The sequence below is a fragment of the Chiloscyllium punctatum genome, chromosome 12 (assembly GCF_047496795.1).
Source record: "Chiloscyllium punctatum isolate Juve2018m chromosome 12, sChiPun1.3, whole genome shotgun sequence".
NCBI lineage: Eukaryota > Metazoa > Chordata > Chondrichthyes > Orectolobiformes > Hemiscylliidae > Chiloscyllium > Chiloscyllium punctatum.
In genome coordinates, this window is record NC_092750.1 from 93,972,215 (window position 1) to 93,995,260 (window position 23,046).

At 43.6% G+C, this 23,046-nt stretch overlaps 1 protein-coding gene across 1 annotated transcript in view; it reads left to right on the forward strand.

Annotated features, from left to right (window-relative positions):
* Positions 1-22,099: 22,099 nt before the first annotated feature.
* Positions 22,100-23,046, forward strand: part of LOC140483458 (uncharacterized) — a 56,564-nt gene continuing 55,617 nt past the window's right edge. Inside the window, exon 1 of the mRNA XM_072581658.1 lies at positions 22,100-22,783. Within this exon, the coding sequence (XP_072437759.1) occupies positions 22,100-22,783 (684 nt within the window). The remainder of the gene's footprint in view (positions 22,784-23,046) is intronic.

Consider the following 23,046-nt stretch of genomic DNA (forward strand, 5'->3'; position numbering starts at 1 on the left):
GCTTGGAGTGTACAAGGATGTAGTTGAATATTGCCAGATTGGTCATACTTTCAGGCAATTGAAAAACCACAGGTGGTAATAAAACCTGCACCTTTAATACCCATTCCTGCATTTGAGGAACCTTTTTCAAGAGTCTTAATTGATTGAAAGAAAAATGTGGGGATCAGTATTTGTTAACAGTAATGGATGTGTTCCCTGGATTTTCAGAGGCTGTCCCATTATGCAATATCACAGCTAAAAGGATTTTAGAGGAAATACTCAAATTTTTCACGAAATATGGACTACCAATAGAGATACAATCAGATCCAGGGTCAAGCTTGACATCAAAGATATTCAAAGAAGTTATGGATCGCTTAGGAATAAAACAATTCAAATCTACTGTGTACCATCCAAATCGCAGGGACCGCTAAAAAGGTGGCTTATACTCATGGCTATCCAGAGGATTGGGAAAGGGAATTCCTTTTATGGTTTTTGCAATCAGAGAGTCGCCAAATTAATCAACCAAAGTCAGTCCATTTGAATTAGTTTTTGGACATGAAGTGGGAGGACCATCATAATTGATTAAGGGGAAATTGGTAAGTAGACCACATATTTGGACAATGTGTCAAGTTTTAGGGAATAATTAATAGAGCTGGGGAGTTGGATAGGCAGCACTTAAAGTATGGTAAAAACAAGGACTGCAGATGCTGGAAACTAGATTCTAGATTAGAGTGGTGCTGGAAAACTCTAAGCACCACTCTAAGCATTTAAAGTATCACAACATACAATGAAACAGGAAGCAGACAAGAAATCAAAAATTTGCAATTTTGCTATCGAGATAAGTTATTAGTGTTATTTCCAGTGATAGGCAAACCATTAAAAACAAGATTTACAGGACCTTATCCAGTTGAAATGAAATTGAGTGATAGGATACTTGATAGGAACTCCAGAGAGCAAGAAATTTCACAGAGTGCATCATGTGAATATGCTCAAAAGGTATTTTGACAGGGAAAGCAAGCAAGGGGAGATGTGTTATTGACTACAACACAGAGGGAAGAACCAAGTGCAGAGGATTCTGAATTAGACATTCCTCAAAATTACATTGGACAATGAGGAAGCTGTCAAAACTTGGGATAAAGTATTGAGTTACCTTCCTGAGGAAAATTGAAATGACCTGAAAGAATTATTACTATCGAATTATCACAGTGGAAATAAGCTGGGAAATACTAACATCATTAAACATGATGTTGACATAGGAGCTACTGTTCCGATTAAGCAAAATCCTTATCAGCATAACCCTCTAAATTGGGCACTGATTCAAAAGGAGATTGAATGCTTGCTCCAAGATGACATAATCGAAATGAGTTATAGTGACTGGAGCTCACCCATCGTAATGGTGCCAACACCAGATGGTACCCAACGGTTATGTGTAGATAATCGCAAAGTCAATGCAGTTACACAGACTGATGCATATCCAATTGCACATTTGGAAGACTGTGTTGAGAGTGTGACAAGCAACTTATATTTCTAAGTTGGACTTGCTCAGACGTGACCTTTGTCAGAAAGAGCAAAGTCAATTTTGGCTTTTGTAATGCCAAATGGATTGTATCAGTTTAAAGTCAAGGCTTTAAGTAGCTTAATAATGCACCAGCCACAATTCAGAGACTAACCAATAAAGTCATTGCCGGACTACCCAACTGTCTCATTTATATACATGGCCTGGTGACTTTTAGTCAGACATGAATGAACATTTACAACATTTCTCAGACTTGTTCAATTGACTTCAAAAGGCAGGCTTAGTGATAAATCTGGCTAAAAATAAATTTGCCAAACCCCAAGTCACCTTCCTGGGCCACATTTTTGAACATGGAGAAACGGTTCCATGGAATGCAAAAACAAAGGCATTTGGGAAGTTTCCCATACCATCGACAAGAAGAGCGGTCATGGTTCCTGGGATTGAGTGGATTTTAACAGTGTAGCTGCTCCACTCACTGAATTTCTAAAGAAAGGCAAGAGGTTTCAGTGGATAGCCGACTGTCAGAAGGTATTTGACAGCCTGAGTGCTGTCTTAACCACTGCCCCAGTATTAACCACACCTAATTACACAAAGCCATTCAAGGTGGCTAATGCCCCAAGTGATGTGGGTGTTGCTGCTGTGCTCTAGCAAGAAGACGACAAGATGCTAGAAAGATCTATTGGGTATGTGGGATATAGGTAAAGCAGTGTTACTTCTGCAACCATAATTGCTTATGCAAGGTGAATGAACTAACCTACACAGTACATAAATTGTTTCAGTAAAGAGCTGAGTTAGCTAAAATGTACATACAAGAATGAAGACTATGTAAAGGAATACATAGTTTCTTCTGAGTTAGCTAAAATGTGCATACAAGAATGGAACGTGCCTTCAAACAATGGAGGGTGTTACAGACAAATAGATAAGTTGAAAAAGAACATCAAGATATTCCAAGTTCTGCAAATTTCCCTCATGTCAGCACTGAGGCGAGCCAAGTCACTTATAGGGGGGAGGGTCACCCGGCTTGGAGTAGGGGGAGAAGTAAACAAGGGTGGAGTGCAGCTGGGCAGGGGCAGAACACAAGAAGGAATTTTGATAGGTTTGAAGGCCAATGAGGTAAACAGGGAAGTACCAGGAATTAAACTGTATAAATTGTGGAGTAATTTCTGGATCGGGGAACCTACTTGCTAGTCACCCCTTCTTGCAAGAACATTTCAATAAAATTTGCTGCTTCAGAATTTGAGTCGGACTGAAATTTATTATATTGTAAGCTCTGTTTCTCACAATTTGGGCACTCATCTGGGGTGTCCATCATCACCAGTGGGATAGGCACCATCGATGGCTGGGAAGATGAATCCTGTTCCTTTTCGAACAGTCCTGTGTTCCTCGGCGGTGGGTTTCCCCTTCTGGTTGACTGATTGAGATCCGATGAGAGTCTATCTGAACCAGACGAAAGGTTGTAAGTAGGCACAGGGAGCCAGGCAACTCCGTGCATGGACCAAGGTAGGAAAATTGACTTTTAAGTACTGCCTTGGTGGCTGGGATTGAGTTCTAGCAGTTAATAAAGGACCAATGAAGGAACTCAATATGGGCTATGCTGAGGGAAAGGAAAAAGCCTCTGGGAAAAAGTAAATGGAAATGGAGGCAGGGTCCATGACAACATACCTCCAGAAAGTCCATTGGGCAGAATGTTGTGGAATTGGAAAAATAATACTTGTACAAGGGGAAATGATAGGAAAAAGATGATTAACTGTTGTTGCTTTGTATGGACTAAGGAATCCATTCTTCATCCCACCGTCTTCTGGCCAAAGTACGGGTTGGACGAAGAATGTGTTTGTAAATATTTGAATTTATCTGTCAAAGGAAAACAGCCTTACAGTCAGGAGGAATCAGATTATGCTGCATGTTGGAAGGGCTAGTAGCTGAAGGGCTACTGAGGGTACACTTCGTAACTAAATCATGGCCAGACATCCAGAAAAAGATTCAAAAGATAGAGGGGTAAAGCGAGAAGGCTCTAGAGTTGTTGTCGTGGGAAGCTCAGAAAGTGTCTGTGAGATACGGTGTGTGTGTGTGTGAGAGAGAGAGAGAGAGAGAGAGAGAGAGAGAGAGAGAAAAGAGCTGTACAGCTATTAGAAACTTTAACCCTTTGTGATTTGGTTTGAATGCACATTTGTTTGTTGGTGATTGAATGTTTGTGGTTTGTTCCCTGGAGCTTGAGATCCAGGACTATTTTGAAACTGATTTCTATAATGGAAATTTAACATGATTTGTTTTAAGGTTAAGGATTTTACAATGATTATGAAATAAAATGTTAACTCCTGTTCTTTTTACAGGTCATGACTGCCTTACTATCAGTTTCTAACTAATCTCTTTTATCCTTACATAAAAGCGATTTATGAAGACAGTTGAAGTTTCAGTTCAACATTAGATTGTAATAAATAAAAATAAATCCTATGGTTAATCTCGGTGACCTTGGATTCGGCCATTATTCATGCATTAGAAGTTTTTTTTAACTTGAATAGACAAATCCTTTTAAGGTAGCTCCGGTTATTTCACGCCTATAGCATTGTAATTGAGCAACGACTGGGCAGGACTACTTAAGAAAACTAATTTTGGATTTAAATCAAGGGACTAAAACCGGGTAATTATAGTGGATTTCAAAGTTGGGAACTGTATGCATTTTACATTTTAAAATATTAAATACTGAACAAGTAAGATTCCAAAATGTATAGTTCGGAACAGGCGTTAAAGTTAGACAAGCATAAATTGATAAATTGTATTTGAGATTACAGGGAGAAAGAGGCTCCTGGTATTTGAAGTTACAGGGTGAAGTTACATGGAGCAGAGGCTCCTGGTATTTGAGATTACAGGGAACAAGAAATATTACAATATTGCTTAAAAAAAATCAAGGTCTAAGCAAAACATTGGGTGATGAAGAATGGCAATTAGGTGGCCCTAAAGCTGTCCAGTTGGTTAAACGGCTCAGCAATTGATCTGGCAACGTATCATGAAAGGCAGAAATGAAAGACAAAAATAATGATAGCGACAGTTGATGAGGTAATGAAGAAAAGGACAAACCTAAGAGGAGAAAGAAACCGGAATGGTGGCGGGCAGCACGTTGAAAATAAAGGGAGGAGAAGAGATCGGGGAGGAGATGTTAAAGGGTCTGGTGGACAGGAACAAGGATTGAAGTGGAAATCCCCACAGGTGGGATGTTACTACTGTGGAAAGACAGATCACTTTAAGAGAGAGTGTCCAGATCTGAAAAAGGAAGCAAAAGCAGTACCGTTTATGAACCTTGATGAAGAATAGAGGTGTCAGGGGTTCCTGTCCCCAGGGACCCACCAGGAACCCTTGATAAATTTAAAGGTGGGACCTTACAAAGAGGACGTAGTTTTCCTAGTCAATACGGGGGCAGCAAAGTCATCCTTAAATTTTAAGCCCAAGGGAGCGGGACCGAAAGAGTTAATTGGATTATGGCGACAGTTTTGTGAAGAGAGGCACGAAGAATCAGTTTTGCGCTCATGACACCAAATTGGAGATTGAATTAACTGCAAATGGTGCTTTGAAATCTGTTGAGGTTCTTAAAAATGAATGTGCTCGAGTAAAACAATTACAGAAAGGGAATGAGATGTCACAAGTGACTGGTAAACAAACAGAACTGCACAATTACAGTTTTTAAAATGTTTTAGTCACTTGTTGCGTTTCCACCCTGCATTATATAACATATAATTAATAATTAATATTTATAATAAATCAATTGTGTTAGCCTGAATCAATATTAATTGGCAGGATCCCTTCACACATTCTCAGTGACCTGTCATATTGATTCATGGTTAATTTAAAACATGACTGCATTAATTCATTGTTAATTAAAGAATGGAAAGCTACATTACTGGCCAGAGTGTGTGCAGGCAGTGGCAGCAACAGCCTTATTGGTAGAGGAGAGTCAGAAACTTACTTTATGGGGAGCCTTAATAGTCAGCACTCCACATCAGGTACGGACCATACTAAATCAGAAATCAGGACGATGGCTCACAGACTGTAGGATCTTGAAATATGAGACAATCTTAATAGAGCAGAATGACTTTGTGTTAGTCACAGACAGTTGCTTGAATCCAGCTGAATTTCTGTGGCAGGGAGAGGGGGTGGCCCTTGACAACCCAGAACACGACTGCCTTGATATTATTGAATATCAAACTAAGGTGCGGATGGACTTAAGGGACATCCCGTTGCATGCGAGAGCTCGGTTGTTTATCGACAGGTCCTCCCGGGTGATTGAGGGTTAAAGGCTCAATGGATATGCTGTCATAGACAGGATAGAGGGAAGCGTTATCGAGGCTGAAAGACTGCCTAATGGCTGGTCAGCCCAACTTAGAACCTTAGAAAACAAAGAAGGAACGGTATATACAGATTTCAAATATGCGTTGGAGCGGTATATACCTTTGGAAAAATTTGGCAAAAAAGAGGACTGATAAATAGCAGAGGAAAAGAACTAGCACATGAGGAATTGATAAAACAAGTGCTGGAATCTCTGTTACTCCTGAGAGAAATAGCGATAGTTCATATAAATGGACATCGGAAGGGGAGTGAACTGGAAATAAGGGGAAATAAACTGGCCGATGAGGTAGCTAAAGAAGCAGCCCTGAATCCACAGGGAGCAGTGATATACTCCTTAATACCTGCAATTCCAGATCTTCAGGGAACCCCGTTGTTTTTTGCAAAGGAGGAAAAGGAACTAAAAGATTTAGGAGCGGCAAAGACAGCGGATGGGCGCTGGATGTTACACGATGGGAGGGAAATGTTGAATAAAATTATGATGCGAAAGATTATGGCTGTCTTACATCAGGGGAGTCACTGGGGAGTGCAAGCAATGTGTGATTTAGTCTTAAGGAAATAAGAATGCAAAGGGATATATACAATAGCCAAACAGATATGTGAGGGATGCATAACATGTAAAAAAAACAAGGTGTTAAGGAAACAAGTCCCAGGAGGGAGAGAACCTGGGCTAAGACCATTTCAGAGCATTCAGATAGATTATGCCGAATTACCCCGAGTGGGAAGACTGAGGTATATGCTGGCAATTGTTGATCACCGATCTGGATGGGTGGTGGCGTATCCTTTAGCCACTACCACCGCAAGTGGGGTGTCCAAGATAATACTCAAACACACAATCCCCAGATACTGGATAGTGGAATGCATAGATTCAGATCAGGGAACTCATTTTACTTCCAGGGTACTCCAGGGAGTAATGAAGGGTTAGGAGTCTCCTGGGAGTTCCACACCCCTTGGCACCCACCTTCATCAGGAAAGGTTGAGAGAATGAACCAGACACTCAAGAAACAGTTATCTAAATGAGTTGTAGAAACCAGACTCCCTTGGACTAAGTGTTTACCTATAGCCCTTTTGCGAGTGCGAATGGCCCCAAGGAAAGATATGGGGCTGTCCCCTTATGAGATATTGTTTGGCCTGCCCTATCTGGGAATGAAAGGGGAACTGCCAACCCTGGAGACTAAAGATCTGTTCTTAAAGAAGTACATACTGGGTTTGTCCTCCTCTTTGTCTTTCCTCAGGAAACAGAGTTTGTTGGCATAGAATCCACCCCTTGAATTCACTATCCATCCGATCCGATTGGGAGATTGGGTCCTAGTCAAATCACAGACTGAGATCAAATTGCAACCAGACTGGGAGGGGCTGTACCAGGCACTCTTAACTACTGAAACAGCGATAAGAACGGCAGAGAAAGGCTGGACTCACTACACTCAGATCAAAGGGCCAGTGGAATCTCCAGTTGAGACAGAAGTCTGGACAACCAAATCGACAAATGAACCACTTAAACTTAAGCTGAAAAGACTTTAAATAACTGATTATACAGTAGCGGCGTGAGCACGGGATAGTTTCTGTAATATTGTACGCTAAATCTCTCGGTGCTTCAATACCACTGTAGAATGGGAAGAATGTATAGGTACATTATATTAGCTTTTCTAGTCTTAGGATTCTGTCAGGCAATGGTGTGGTCGTCTTACTTAGTGATGTTAGAAACAAAATTCAATAAAAGACAAGACCACCAAAACTGGAAATAAGACAATTTATTACGAACTTGCAAGTAAGGGCTTCAATTGCATAAGCAAATGAGCAAATTAGAACTTATGTTAGTGTACAGTTATACCCTTTGAGCTGAGTAAGGTCATATCTCCAGACTCCTAATTACCCAATCTCTCTTACTGGCACATGAGGAATTGATAAAACAAGTGCTGGAATCTCTGTTACTCCTGAGAGAAATAGCGATAGTTCATATAAACGGACATCGGAAGGGGAGTGAACTGCCCAGCTGTGCTCCACCCTTATTACTTCCCCCTTCCCCAGGTTGGCAACCTTCCTTTCTGTAAGTGCTGACACATACATTTATTTTGTCGACAGTACATCTAGATCTGGTTTAATATTTTGTATCAATTCTGGTACATTCCATCCTCAGACATTTCATTAAATTTTATCATTTTGTATAGCTCAAGCATTTCGGTTATCTCAGCTTTTTGGTGGAAGCATAATTTTACAAAAAAAAACTTTCTTATAGTAATTACACACCAAAATTAGTATTTAATTAACCACAATTATACACTGCAAAGTCCCTAAATACCTGCAGGGATAATAGTTCTCTTGCTGTATCCCTTTTCTGTATGCTTTTTCTATATCTGCAAAAACAACACTTTACCCCATTTCTAACAGTGATAACGATTCCTGAAAGTACAAATGCACAAGTCATAAAAACAGATGCCTGCAGCCTGGTGGATTGTGGAGATGTATGAGATCAAAGGCAATACAGTAACTCAGAGATACATCTAAGGTTCGATGAAAAAGATCCCAAAAGGGGGGCATGGGATAAGACGAACAGGAAGAAAATGTCCCGGAGAGAGAAGTGTAAGGGATATCTTCGGAATAAAGAATGTAAAGAATGGCGGAGGCAGGAAGACCTCAGAGATGATCTCTTGATTAATCCACTTGTTACAGTACACCGAGGCCCCTTCCGGCCAGCTCTTGACTGTCCCAACAAAAAGTGTAACCCAATATATTTAACAATAAAGAAAACCTCATGGTATGAAGCAGTTTTAGGGGGAGAAACCTATCATGTCCAATTGGACCAAATATTTGGGATAGAGATGAAAGCAGACGGGAAGAATTTCCTGGGATGTTGTTTTAAAATACCGGTGAAAGACAGAACTCGAGTAGGAGAAAGGAATAGTAGAGTCCCTTACTCTGACCCTAAGGTGATAAAAATTGTAGAGGTAAAGGACTTAAAGCAGGCTATTGAAGTAGAAACAGGATATGGGGATAAAAATGCCAGGGTTGAATGGGTAAAGTACACTGTGAAAAGTTTGAATAAAAGCAATTGTTATGCATGTGCCTCTGGGAGACCAATGGCCCGAGTAGGCCCCTTTCTGCTCGGGCGGAAGTGAGGCAGGAGGGGCATGACATGCATGATAGCCCTGTATGAGGATGAGACTGCATGGAGGAATAAAGATTGTATGCCCCTTCTATTAAAGTTCCTTCCTTTAAAGAAGGAACGCTTAAAGATGCCCCCTCCCCCGCCCCATGTTTTCCGCCGTGGTAGTAAATCACACATCGTGTGTAAACAGGTGAGGAACAGATCGGTCCAGATATTTGGGGGAGCTGAAATCATGTACTGAGATTGAGTATGTGACAGAAAAGGGAGGGAACTGCTCAGCTTTAAGGATTCCCTGAGCAGATCTATGGTGGTACTGCAGAGGGAAAATATTGAGACCCACCTTACCTCCAGATTGAAGGGGCATGTGTGCAATTGTACAATTGGCAATTCCGTTCACCCTGGCATTTGAAAAGAAAGAGATAGTAAAGGAAGGGGGACGAAGTAAGAGATCACTATTGGGTACTTTGTTTGATGATCAGGTATATCTAGACTCTATAAGAGTCCCAAGAGGGGTACCTGATGAGTTCAAGGTTCGTAACCACATCACGGCAGGCTTTGAATCAGCCCTCTTCTGGTGGGTAACAGTCAACAAAAATGTGGATTGGATAAACTATATTTTCTTTAATCAGCAAAGGTTAATCAATTACGCTAGAGACGCAATTAAAGGTATAGTCAAACAACTTGATGCAACCAGCAGAATGGCATGGGAGAATAGAATGGCCTTAGATATGATCCTAGCAGAAAAAAGGGGGAGTGTGTGTAATGTTAGGAGGGAGCTGCTGTACCTTTATTCCAAATAACACAGCCCCAGATGGGTCTATTACTCAAGCCCGGCAAGGTCTAACAACACTAGCCGAAGAACTAGCTGAAAATTCAGGAGTCAGCACATCATTCAATGGGTGGCTAGAATTGTGGTTTGGAAAGTGGAAGGGTGTGGTGGTTTCAGTCCTTACCTCCTTGATCATAGTGGTGGGAGTACTAATCACAATAGGATGCTGTATCATACCTTGCACACAGGGGTTAATCCAAAGATTGATTGAAACAGCTTTGGCCACACAAATGCCTCTAAAGAACAATCGGGTGGAAGGGCCTTGTTAAACAATGAGGGAATAAGTTACCTCAGGGAGATTCCCAAAATACATGAAATTTCAGAAAAGATGCTAGTCAATTTGGAAGCAACATATAAAAAAATGCAGAAGATATCAAATGTTAATTAAAGAAAAAGGGGGAAATTGTGGGATATAGGTAAAGCAGTGTTACTTCTGCAACCATAATTGCTTATGCAAGGTGAATGAACTAACCTACACCAGTGTTTAACTGTTTCAGTAAAGAGCTGAGTTAGCTAAAACGTGCATACAAGAATGAAGACTATGTAAAGGAATACATAGTTTCTTCTGAGTTAGCTAAAATGTGCATACAAGAATGGAACGTGCCTGCAAACAATGGAAGGTGTTACAGACAAATAGATAAGTTGAAAAAGGACATCAAGATATTTCAAGCTCTGCAAATTTCCCTCATGTCAGCACTGAAGCGAGCCAAGTCAATTGGGAGGGTCGCCTGGCTTGGAGTAGGGGGAGACGTAAACAAGGGCGGAGCGCAGCTAAGCAGGGGCAGAACACAATAAGGAATATTGATAGGTTTGAAGGCCAATGAGGTAAATGGGGAAGTACCGAGAATTAAACTGTATAAATTGTGGAGTAATTTCTGGACTGGGGTGCCTACTTACTAGTCACCCCTTCTTGCAAGAACATTTCAATATTTCAGTATTTGACTCAGCCTGAAAGTTATTATATTGTGAGCTCTGTTTCTCACAGGTATTTCTCCAGGAAGTAGAATGTTCATTAACAGAAATATTCAATGGTTGAGAAGGGGACTTTGAGCTTGGTGTTGGCATTACAACATTTCAGTATTTATGTTACCAGTAATGTATCTGAGACAACCATATACATTGATCATAACCCCTTGAAGTGCGTGGAGAAATTTAAAGACAAAAATACAAGACTGTTTAGAGGAAGATTGTTGTTATAGTCATTCAACTAGAAAATTGTGCAGTTGGCAGTATGAGAAAACGTGATTGCCAAAGCATGTCAAGACTCAAATGAGATGTTGAAAATTACACAGGTTCCGGAATGTCTGAGGTTGGATAGATTTTGGTATAGAGTGTAGAATGCTTGGGCGAAAGAATGTTGATAGTTCAGCTTAAGTGAGCAGAGTGTGAAAATAGCTGAACAATGGTGTGGCTATTGTTCTACCATTCCCACATTCTGATCACTTAATCTGAATTATCAACATTCTTTCTCCCCCAGCACTGTATACTTCATAACCCCCAACTTTAGCATAAATGCTGTCCCCTCCACACTTCACATCAGCTCTGAAGAGTTATTTAGATTTTTAAAAATTACCTTGCTCGCTCCCCATTGATGCTGTCTGATCCACTGTGATCTCCAGCATTTGTTGTTTTCAGTACAGATTCCAGCATCTGCAGTAATTTCATCCTGATTTGATTCAATCTGATTTATTATTGTCACGTGCTCCAAGATACATTGATTATTGTTTTGCATGCTAGCCAGAAAAAAAATCATACCTTATGCAAGTACATCAAGGTAATAGAACAGAATGCAGAATATAGTGTCACACCAATAGAGAAGGTGCAGAGAAAGATCAACTCTAATATATAAAAGGTCCATTCATAATTCAGAAAACAGCAGGAAGGAGATGTTCTTGAATCAGTTATGTGACAATGTTGTTTCTTGAACAAGGTTAGGTTGTCACTGTTTTTTTCAGAGGGGTTGTAAAGACAGAGGCTCTGTTTTGTCTGCATTTATCTACTAGAAGAAGCTTTTATAAGTTTTAAAAAAACACACTTGTACAATGAAAGGCCAGTTCTCCCAACTTAGTCTTTAACTGGTTTGGTTTTAGCAGTTTGGCTGTTCAGAGCAAGTAGTCGGTCTTTTTGAGGCTGCTGGTCAAAGAAACAGCAACATGGAAGAAGGTGTTCCATGCTGAATTCTCCACCATCTCCCTCTGACATCGCTCCTGGAAGGAGAAAGTAAGAACTGCAGATGCTCAAGATGAGAGTTGAAATGTGTGGTGCTGGAAAAGCATAGCGGGTCAGGCAGCATCCCAGGAGCGGGAGAGTACGCCCTTCACCTGGAGTGTGGTGGAATGCTGAGAGATAAATAGGAGGGTGAGGCTGGGGGTGGAAAGGGAAGATAACTGAGAGAGCGATTGGTAGATGTAGTTGGGAGGTGATTGTGATAGGTCACGGGGATGGAGAGGATGGATGGGGAGGAAGATAGAAAGGTAGGAATTGTTCAAGAGGGCAGTGTTGAGTCGGAGGGTTGGATCTGGGATGAGATGGGGGGAGGGAAGATAAGGAACCTGGTGACATTGCCATAGATGGCATGTTGTTGAAGGGCCCCAAGGTGGGAGATGAGACGTTCTTCTGCCAGTCGTCAGGTAGCTAGGATTTGGTGATGGACAAGGCCTAGGACTTGCATGTCCTTGATGGAGTTGAAGTTGTCAGCCACAAGATGGTGGGGTTGCTTGGTGTGTGTCCCCCAGAGATGGTCCCTGAAATGTTCTGCAAGTTGGTGTACTGTCTCCCCAATGTACAGCAGACCACATCGAGAGCAATGGCACAGTAATTGAGGTGGATGGATGCACAGCATGTGAGAGGCACAATGGCTAAGACTGCAGCATCACAGCGCCAGGGACCCAGGTTTGATTTCAGCCTCAGGCGACTGTGTCGAGTTTGCACATTCTCCCTGTGTCTGCGTGGGTTTCCTCTGGGTGCTCCAGTTTCCTCCCACAGTCCAAAGATGTGCAGGTTAGGTGAATTAGCCCTGCTAAATTGCCCATAGTGTTCCGGAGTGTGTGAGTTAGTGCATTAGCCAGGGATAAATGTAAAGTAATACAGTAGGGGAATGGGTCTGGTGGGTTACTCTTTGCAGGGTAAGGATGGACCTGTTGGGCCAAATGGCCTGTTTACACAGTGTAGGAATTCTATGATTCTTTGCCAGATGTACAATGATCTTTTGGAGCCTTGGAGAGAGGTGAGGCAGTAGGTGTGGGCACAGGTTTTACACCTCTTGTGGCAACAGGGGAAGGTACCAGGAATATAGGGTGGGTTGTTAGGTGAGGCATGGACCTAACAAGGGAGTCGCAGAGGTAATTGTCTCTGCTGAATGTAGATAGGGGTGGTGAAGGAAATATATCACCGGCAGGGGGTCTGATTATTGGTGGTGGAAATGGCAGAGGATAATACGTTGTATCCGGAGACTAGTGGGGTGGAAGGTGAGGATTGGGTGGTTCTATCTTGTTGGGCCGGGGTTCAAGGGCAGAGGTGCGGGAAGTGGAGATGTGCTGGAGGGCATTGTTGATTACGTGGGAGGGGAAATTGTAGTCCTTGAAATAGGAGGCCATCTGGGATGTTGTGAAGTGGAATTGTTCCTCCTTGAAGCAAATACCGTGGACGCGGAGGAATTGGGAGTAAGGACTGGCATTTTTACAGGAGAGGGGAGTCAGTGGAGACGTATTCCAGGTAGCTGTGGGAATCAGTGGGTTTGAAATAGATGTCTGTGCTGATTCGGTCATCAAAGATAGAGGTGGAGAAGTCCAGGAAGGAGAGGAAGGTGTCCAAGATGGTCTAGGTGAATTTAAGGTCAGGGTGTAAGGTGTTAGTAAAGTTCAACCACCTCCTGGGAACACGAAGTGGCACCGAAACAGTCATCAATGTAGCGGAGGAAAAGGTGGGGGATGGTGCCATGTAACTGCCGAAGATGGACTGTTCCACCTATCCTACAAAAATATAGGCATAGCTGGGTTCCATGCAGGTGCCCATGCCTCCCCTTTGGTCGGAAGGAAGAGGGTAAGGACCAGTCAGCCAAATGAATGAGTGTGTTGTTGGAGGGGTACTGGTTGTGTCGGTGAGAGAGGAAGAAATGGAGGGCTTGCAGGCCTTCTCCATGGTGGATGGATGTGTATAGAGACTGGATGTCCACAGTTGAGATGAGGCATTGAGGGCCAGGGAAACTAAACTCATGGTGGAGGTGGAGGGCGTGGGAAGTATCCCGAATGTGTGTGGGGCATTCTTGAACCAAGGAAGACAGGCTGTGTTGAGATACGAAGAGATACATTCAGTGGGGCAGGAACAGGCGGACATAATAGGCTGACCAGGGCAGTCAGTTCTGTGGATTTTGGCTTGATGGTAGAACTGGGCAGTGCTGGGATCCAGAGCTGTGAGGTTGGAGGCTGGGGATGGGAGATTCCTTGCGGTGATGAGGTTGTGGATGGTCTGGGAGATGATGGCTTGCTGATGGGAGATGAGGTCATGGTCAAAGGGGCTGTAGAAGGAGGTGTCTGTGAATTGAAACCTGGCTTTCAATGTGCCACACTGCTTGTCAGCTGGAGCGGAAGGAGTGGTGGGCTGCGTTTTGTGAGGGTGAGAGTTTGGAGGGGCTGAGAGAGGTGGACAGTATGTAGAGAGAGGTGGACAGTATGCATTATTTGTTCTAGGCAAATGATATTGGCAGAGGAAAAGCAACCAGTAATTCTTCTTTCTGCTTGCAGACCAACAGCATTTTCGGTTATTATTCCCAGAGGCACCAGATACTAAAACCTTTAATGAGTTCATGGATTTAATTAAGGAATATTACGACCCCAAGCCTTCTCTAATTCTGAGATACTATCAGCTTTATTCGGCAGCCTGAGAACCGGGGGATTCTGCATTGGGATTTTTGACAAGGTCAATTCCATATTGCATCCTTCCTGGGCACACCTGACAAAAACCGTTCCATCCAAACCATTTGAACTAAGTAGGTTCCATCCAATATTAGGAAAGTTAAAGTCACCCATAACAACAACTGTTACTTCTACACAATTCCAAAATCTGTCTTCCAATCTGCTCCTCCATGTCTCTGTTGCTATTGGGATCCTGTAGAAATCTCCCAATAAAGTGACTGCTCCTTTCCTGTTCTGACTTCCACCCATACTGACTCTAGAGAAACCCTCCTTTACCATCTCCCTTTCTGCATCTGTGATATTATCCCTGATTAGCAATGCTACTCCTACACCTCTTTTATCGCCCGCCCCACCCCACTGCTTTTGAAACATCTAAACCCTGGAACATCCAGCAACCATTCCTGCCCCTGTGATATCCATGCCTCTGTAATGGCCAAAACAGCATAGTTCCTATGAATACTGTTCTGTTCCTGTAAATTCATACAGAACAGAAAGAATCTATCTCACTGATCATGCCTGGACTAGAAGAATTTTCAGTGTCCTTCCAGATTCCACACTGTGCAAAAAGAAACATTCTCCCCATTTCACCTGTTTTGATTTTGTGAAGCAGCTAAACCCTAAATTCTTTGTTATGAGTCCTCCAGCCAATTATAGGAGCAAGATTGGGTTACCCAGGCTGAATTGTAATTTCTGTTCTAGATTAAAGGTGTGGATCCAGAGTCCTAAAAGAAAGCACGAAAGAATTTGTGTGCTCAGTCCACCTTCTCTGTTCCATTCCAACAGTCATGTTATTATTGCTTCAATATTAGGATAATCTCAATAATGATGTATTGGAAAAAGCACTTCCTATTTTTCAGGCTGTGGTGTTGTGTTCAAGGTTCAGTGTTCCAGCAAGAACCATGTGTTGACCCCATGTGGATCCCATCAAGTACAACATAGCCCACATGAACTAGGGTAATGCCTACAGCCCAGAGGTCAGCATGTTCATGGCTGTTCTTCAGCTTCTCGTCACTCCCTGGTCAAGGCCTGAAGATTGATTTGAGCATAATGAAGTTGGACAAGTTTGATCCACAGTATCCTGGCTTGAGAGAGTTCCTAGCTGTTCATGAGAAATATTGTGAAACTCCAGGTGGGGGAATTGGGTTGGTTGCAACTGGCCTCTGGCAACCTTCGGATTGAAGGAGGTTAGTTGAGTTTCCAGGGGCTTCTATCTGTGCAAAGATGCCCAAGACTTCCTCAATTCCACCTCCTGGACATTTCTGCTGGTTTAAAAAAAAATGCTTTTGCAGCACTATTTCTAAGTCCACCTGAGCTAGCTGGAGGACTATGGAATCCATTGCTGGTTTGGATGGTCGGCGGAGTAAGAGATACACAGAAATTGTCAGGGAAAAGAGCATATGGCAGTGTTAATTAAATGCTGAATGAGCAAGAGATGGTGTTTGGCAGAAATAAGGTGACACTCTTGATAACCCAGAGAATAAAAACTAGGTTTAGCCAAACTTTGAAAGGCACAGCCACTGAAATCGGAATTGTGTAGTACAGAAGAACGGGTGGAGGTTATTCAGTTGCTCCAGTCTATTCTCCCAGTCAATTAGTTTATGGATCATCCATATCTTAACTCTACTTGCTCAAAAGACATGTGAAACTGAGAACTCTACATTTCCTCTTGCCTTTGTTTGAAGAATGCTGACCCCAAAGGTCCTTGTTCTCATAAGCAGGTTCAACTCGCTCATTTCTGAATATCCCTTTCTGGGACAGTAGTTTCTCCCTTTGTGTCGTATTACTCTTTTAATCATCATGAGATCACCCCTTCAGCTTCATTATCTAGGAGAATACAAGCCTTGTCTATGAAACCAGGTCTGATCACTTTCAGTCGCTTTATCATTTGGTCAAACTGCTGCACCCCTTCAAGGCCCAATTTCATTGAATGAAAGAGCTGGGTTGATAAAATAAAAGGTTCTACTCTTAATGTTTAGAATGATTTTGTCTTGATTTGTGGGCATTGCTGGCAAGGTTAGCATTTGTTGCCCATCCCTAATTGCCCTTGAGCTACGTTGCCATTTCAGAGGGCAGCTAAGAGTCAACTGTAAAAACAGCCTATTTCCTGTCCTGATTGATTATTATGATAATTGGTAGGACTATTACTAAGACAAGCTTTTAATTCCGGATTTATTGAATTTAAATTCCACCAGTTGCCACGGTGAATTAAGGACCCAAGTCCCCAGAGCATCCAGAGTCATAGAGATGTACAGCATGGAAACTCAGATACTGAAGATCTGAAGCACTAACCAAAGTGAGCTACCTCTCTGCTGAGATGTTGAATCTTAGGTGTACAGGATGCCATAGCCTCTATCTCAAAAACCTGAGGGAACACACCCAGGCATTTATCTGATGTTGCGGCCTCAACCATCACCTAAACCAGTTTGAACACTGACTAAAAACCAAAAGAACCATGGATGCTGTAACTCAAACTCAAAAACAGAAATTGCTGAAAAAGCTCAGCAGGCTGACAACATCTGTGGAGACAAATCAGAGTTAAAGTTTCAGGTCGAGCGACCCATCCTCAGAACCTCAGTGGTGGGCTAGAATACTTGTGGTGGGCCATTTCTGGTTCAATGCTGTCATTAGATATCGTCATTCATATTAAGTTTACTAAACTTTTTGTGAAAATAACCTTGACAACTAAACCCACTCCGACCACAGTACAGCACGATGAGGTATATCATCTTTCTTACACTAAGCCAGACTGCAACATTAGATGCAGATTTTAGTTACATAGAGTCAGAGATATACAGTACAGAAACAGACCAGATATCCCAAAAGTCCCACTTGCCAGCACCCGGCCCATATCCCTCCAAACCCTTCCAGATGCCTTTCAAATGTTGGAACTGTAGAAGCCTTCAACACTTGCTCTGACAGCTCATTCTACACATGCACTACCCCCTGTGTGAAAAAGTTTGCCCCTTAGCTCTCTTTTACATCCTTTCCCTCTCACCCTAAACCTATGTCCTCTAGTTCTGGACTCCCCCACCCCAGGGAAAAGACTTTGTCTATTTATCCTATCCATGCCCCTCATGATTTTAGAAACCTTTGAAAGGTCACCCCTCAGCCTTCGACGCTCCAGGGAAAACAGCCCCAGCCTCATCTGCAGTCTTTATTTTCTACTTCTTTTATTTCTGCCAAATGACTGGATCACAATACAACTGTACCTCACCTCCATTTACCTCCTTTCCTCCACATACTCATAGAATCATAAAAAAGTACAGCTCAGTGTTGGTCCGGTTGAAGAGCAATATAGATTGGAACAGAGGTATCAGACTATATTCCGGCAATATTTCCACTCACTCAAGTGCATTTTGGCAAGATACTATTGAATCTGTATCTATTTCCTGATACAGTGATAAAAGCAAATTTAAAATGGATTGGATAAATACTTGAAAAGAAACATACATGAAGTTGATGAAAGGGCAATGCAGTTGAAGCTAGGTAACCAAAGGCAATCTGAGGACAAATCCGATTTTTTTGGCACATTATCAATCTAGTGGTTGGTTAGTTCCATTGGCTGGCCTACTGGTTTGTGACGCAGTGATGACAAATTGGGTCCATTTCCACACCAGATGAAGTTACCATGAATTAATTTCCTTCTCTACCTCTCCCCTCACCTGAGGTATGATGACCATATGGTACAGCTACTGCCAGTTTTGTCTCTCTCTCTCTCTCAAATGAGATATCAGCCCTATGATTCTCTGGAACAATGGCAACTTAGAGTCATACAGTACGGAAACAGACCCTGTGGTCCAACTGCAATCCATGCTGACTGTAATTCAAAACTAAACTCGTTCCACCAATCTGCACTTGACACATGACCCTCCAAATATTTCTTATTCATGTACTAATCCAAATGTTTTGTAAATGTTGTAACTGCACCTTCATCCACCACTTCCTCTGGAAGTTCATTCGACACATGACTCACTCTCTGAGCCCTCCACTATCACCTGATGAAGGAGCGTTGCTCCGAAAGCTAGTGTGCTTCCAATTAAACCTGTTGGACTATAACCTGGTGTTGTGTGATTTTTAACTCTGTTAAAAAAAATTGCCTTGCATATCTTTTTAAAATCGTTCTCCTTTCACCTTAAAAATATGTCAAGACCCCCTACTCTTGACATCCCCCATTCTAGGGAAAAGACACCTGTCATTCTCTTTATCTATACCCCTCAATGGTTTTGTAAACTTCTATAAGGTCACCCCTCAACCTCCTATGCTCCAGCAAAAAAAAATCCCAGCCTATCCAGCATCTCTTTATAATTCAAATATACCATTCTGGCAGCATCCTGGTAAATATTTTCTGAACTCTTGCCAGCTTAATAATAGGTGACCAGAACTAGACACAGTACTCCAGAAGAGGCCTCACTAATGTCTTGTACTTGACCTTGACTATAGTATCACCAAATATGAATGTTCTCATCTTCCTCTTTGAAAAATAGCAGTTTCATCTGTGTCTTTTTGTTTCGGGCTTGCCAAGCCTCCTACACAATCAAACCTCTTCATGATTTCAAACATGTATATTAAATCTCTACATATTCTTCTGTTCTTCAAGAACAATTCAGCTTTTTCTCATCTTTCCATGAACCTGAATTCCATCATTCCCTGGAAGCTCATCAATCTATTGTATACCAGGTGGGTTAGGGCAAAGGTGTCCAGGTAGGGATGGAGGGAGGGGGTGCAAAAGGGCTGGGGGAGGGAGGGGTGGTATAGGGACTGAGGGAAGAGAGGGGCTGTGGGTAGGGGCTGAGGAAGGAGGAAAGGTAGCAGATAGGAGCTTAAGATGAGGTACGGGCAGACTGAGAAAGGGAAGGCTTGAGGAAGGAGGAGGATTTGCAGGAGCTGAGGAAGAAGATATGGGTAGTGACTGAAAGGTGGGGCACGTGTAAGGCCTGAGGAAGGAGGAGGGGTTGCAGATAAGGGCTGAGGATTTGGTGCAGATAGGGTCTGAGGAAGGGATGTGTGAGGAAGGGGTGAGGAAGGGGTGCAGGCAGGGGCTGAGGAATGTTGTGTGAACAGGGGCTGAGGGATTGTGTGCAAGCAGGGACTGAGGAAGGGGCAAGTGGTACAGTTTGGTGTTATGGAAGGGGAGAAATTTCAGTTAGGGGCTGTGGGAGGGGAGTGCAGCTTGGGGTTGTGGGAAAAGGCTTTAGAGGTGGATAGGGGTTTGGGAGGGGAGGAACACATGTAGTGTGCTTCAATGACTACCATCCAGTGGCTCTGACCTCCATAATTATGGGGTACTTTAAGAGGTTAGTCAGGGTTCAAATTATTTCTAGCCTCCCAGCCTGTCTTGATCCCTTGCAATTCACCTACCATTGCAACAGGTCCATGGGAGACATCATCTCCCTGGCTCTACACTCATCCCTAAGAACATCTAGCTAACAAGAATACAAGATCAAGTTCCTACTTATTGACTCCGCCTTCAATACCATAATTCCAAACAAACTAACCTCCAAACTCCGAGAACTAGGTCTCTGCTCCACTTTCTGCAACTGGATACTTGACTTCCTGATCTATAGTCTATAATCAGTGAGAATAGACAATAACACCTTTTCCAGGCTAATCCTCAATACACCGACACCCCAGAAGGCTGCGTACTCAGCCCCTTACACTCATGACTGTGAGGCCAAATTCTGTCCTAACGCCATCTACAAATTCGCTGAAGACACCACTGGTGTAGGCCAGCTCTCAAACAACTGTGAGACAGAATACAGGAAAGGAAAGTGTTTAGTGGCATGCTGTAAAGACAATTATATCTCCCTCAACAACAGCACAACAAAACAGCTGAGTATTGACTTCAGGAGGCAAGTTGAAGGGCACACTCCTGTCTACATCAATGAGATGGAGATGGTCGAGAGCATCAAGTTCCTAGGAATTGGTAATCACCAATAATCTCTCCTGGTCCACCCATGTTGACCTTACAGTCAGGAATGCACAATGCCTTTACTGCCTCAGGAGGCTAAAGATATTTGGCACATTCTCATAAAGACTCTTACCATCAGACAAACTAGCAGGATTTAGATCATATCTACCTTCCCTTGATAAAAAGAAATGGAAATGACATCACCCACTTTAAGAAACCAAGACTTAGAAACAGAGAGGCAGGACATCCCATCAGCACTTCACCGGGACTCTCATTGACGATGTTACCTAGTATGATGACAAAACGTCTGAAAACAAACCATCAAGCACAGCGAACTAACTTACAGACCCTTACCAATTCTTATAGATGCACCACAGAAAGCATTCTATCTGATGCATCATGGCGTGATATGGCAATTGCTTTGCTCACGATTGTAAGAAACTAGAGTTGTGAACACATTCCATCCAGTTCATCATGCAAGCTAATCTTCCACCCACTGACTACATCCGGACTTCTCAAAAAGGCATAATCAAAGACCTCTCCCACCCAGCCCAGTTATAATCTCTTTTCAACCTCTTCCGTCAGGCAGTAGTTTAAACACACGTATCAACAGATTAAAGAACAGCCTTTTCTCTGCTGTTATTAGACTCCGGAACGGACCTCTCAAATTTTAAACTTAAAGTTGATCCCGCTTTTTGTGCGCCATCTCTGCATTCTTCGCTCATTTCTCTTACCCTAACGTATGGTATGATTTGTCTGTTCTGCACACAAAACCTTTCACTCTACCTAGTGACAATTATAAAATCAAATTAAAAATTCGAGTTGTACCACAGCGCGGTGTGGGGGCGGTGATGGATTGGTGAAAGGGTCTGTAGAAAGACGCAGTTCTGTGGGGAAAGGGCGAGGTTGCAGAAGGGAGATTGCTGTGATGTGGAGGACGAAGTTAAAAATCACACAACTGGATAATGATGTGACTAGAGTGGCGACAAAACGTCTGAAAGCAAACCTTCAAGCACAGCGAGCTAGCAGCACAGCAGTTACCCAGGTTAGCTCCCTGACAAAGGAGCAGCACTCCGAAAGTTTCCAAATAAACCTGTTGAACTATAACCTGGTATTGTGGGCCTTTCAACTTGAGGCTGGGAGGTACCACGCCGAGCGTCCAAATGCTGAGGGATGGATCAGTGCTCGAATATTTGGATGGGTATCTGAATAGGAAGGGCTTGGTGGGACATGGGCCGGGGGCTGGCAGGTGGCACTAGATTGGGTTGGGATACCTGTCGGCAAGGACGGGTTGGACCGAAAGGTCTGTTTCCTCGCTGTACATCTCTATAATTCAGTGAACAACGCCCACTGTAATGGCGGGAGCCGAGGGGAACAGGGCAGTTAAGGAAAGGGGCGGGGCTGCACTCAGGACCCGGATGAACCCCCCCCCACCAACCGTCGACAATGAAATTTCGAACGAACTTGGACTTCAAACCGTCCCGCCTCCTCGATTAGCCAATCACAGCACTACATGGTGAGCCAATCAGAGCAGAGGATCGGCAGCAGCCGGCTCGGTTGTCGTGGTAACGGTCCGACGACGGATTCAAACAACATGGTTCCGAAACAGGGAGCGATGGAAAACGGCGTGGTCATGAAGGAGGATCCAGTCACGGAGGGAGAACCGGCTATGGAAGGGGTCCCGCTGTCGGAGGACGGTCCGGTCTCAGAAGGGGACCCGCTCTCGGAGGACGGTGCAGTCGCCGGGGCGGACCCGGTCCCGGACTGGCCGATGTGCCGCCGCCGCCGCCGGGAGATGGTGAGGACTCACTTCTTCAAAATGGCCTCGAAGACGTTCGGGTTCCCCCGATGTAAGCTGAGGGTCAGCACCGCGATGAGGGCTCCGGAGCGGGCCCAGCCTCGGCTTCCCGCGCGGCTGCCGGCCGACCAATCCCTCCAGGAGGCGGAGGCGGAGGCCGAGGCGCCACGCTCAGGGTTGGAGGCGGGGGGCTGGAGTGAGGCCGAGTACACCGAGTGGCTGTCTGCCAGGAAGCGGCAACGAGCCGAGCTGCAGGTCATGGAGAATGTGCGGAGGTGGATCAACAGCAAACTCTCCGCCAACGACCTGGAGCTCCGCGTCCTCGAATCACTGGAGAGGCAGCAGCGGGCGTCCAGGCACAAAGACAGCCTAGGCTTGAGTGAGCCCACCCCAGTCGAGGTCAGTTCCAGTGCTCCTTACCCCATCCCTGTTTATCCTCTCCACCCTCATTTCTGTCCCTGTTTCCTCCCCCGTTCTTCCCCATTCCGCACGCCTTGGTTTTCAGCAAATATAGAAGAGTATAGTGCATCTGTATTAAAGAAAAGTTGTCTCGCACATCTCCTTTCACCTTTAAATCTATACCTCCTTGTACTTAAGTATCCACGCCTCTAAGCTTTGTATATGCACTTCTATCAAGTTGCCCCTCAGCCTCCTACATTCTA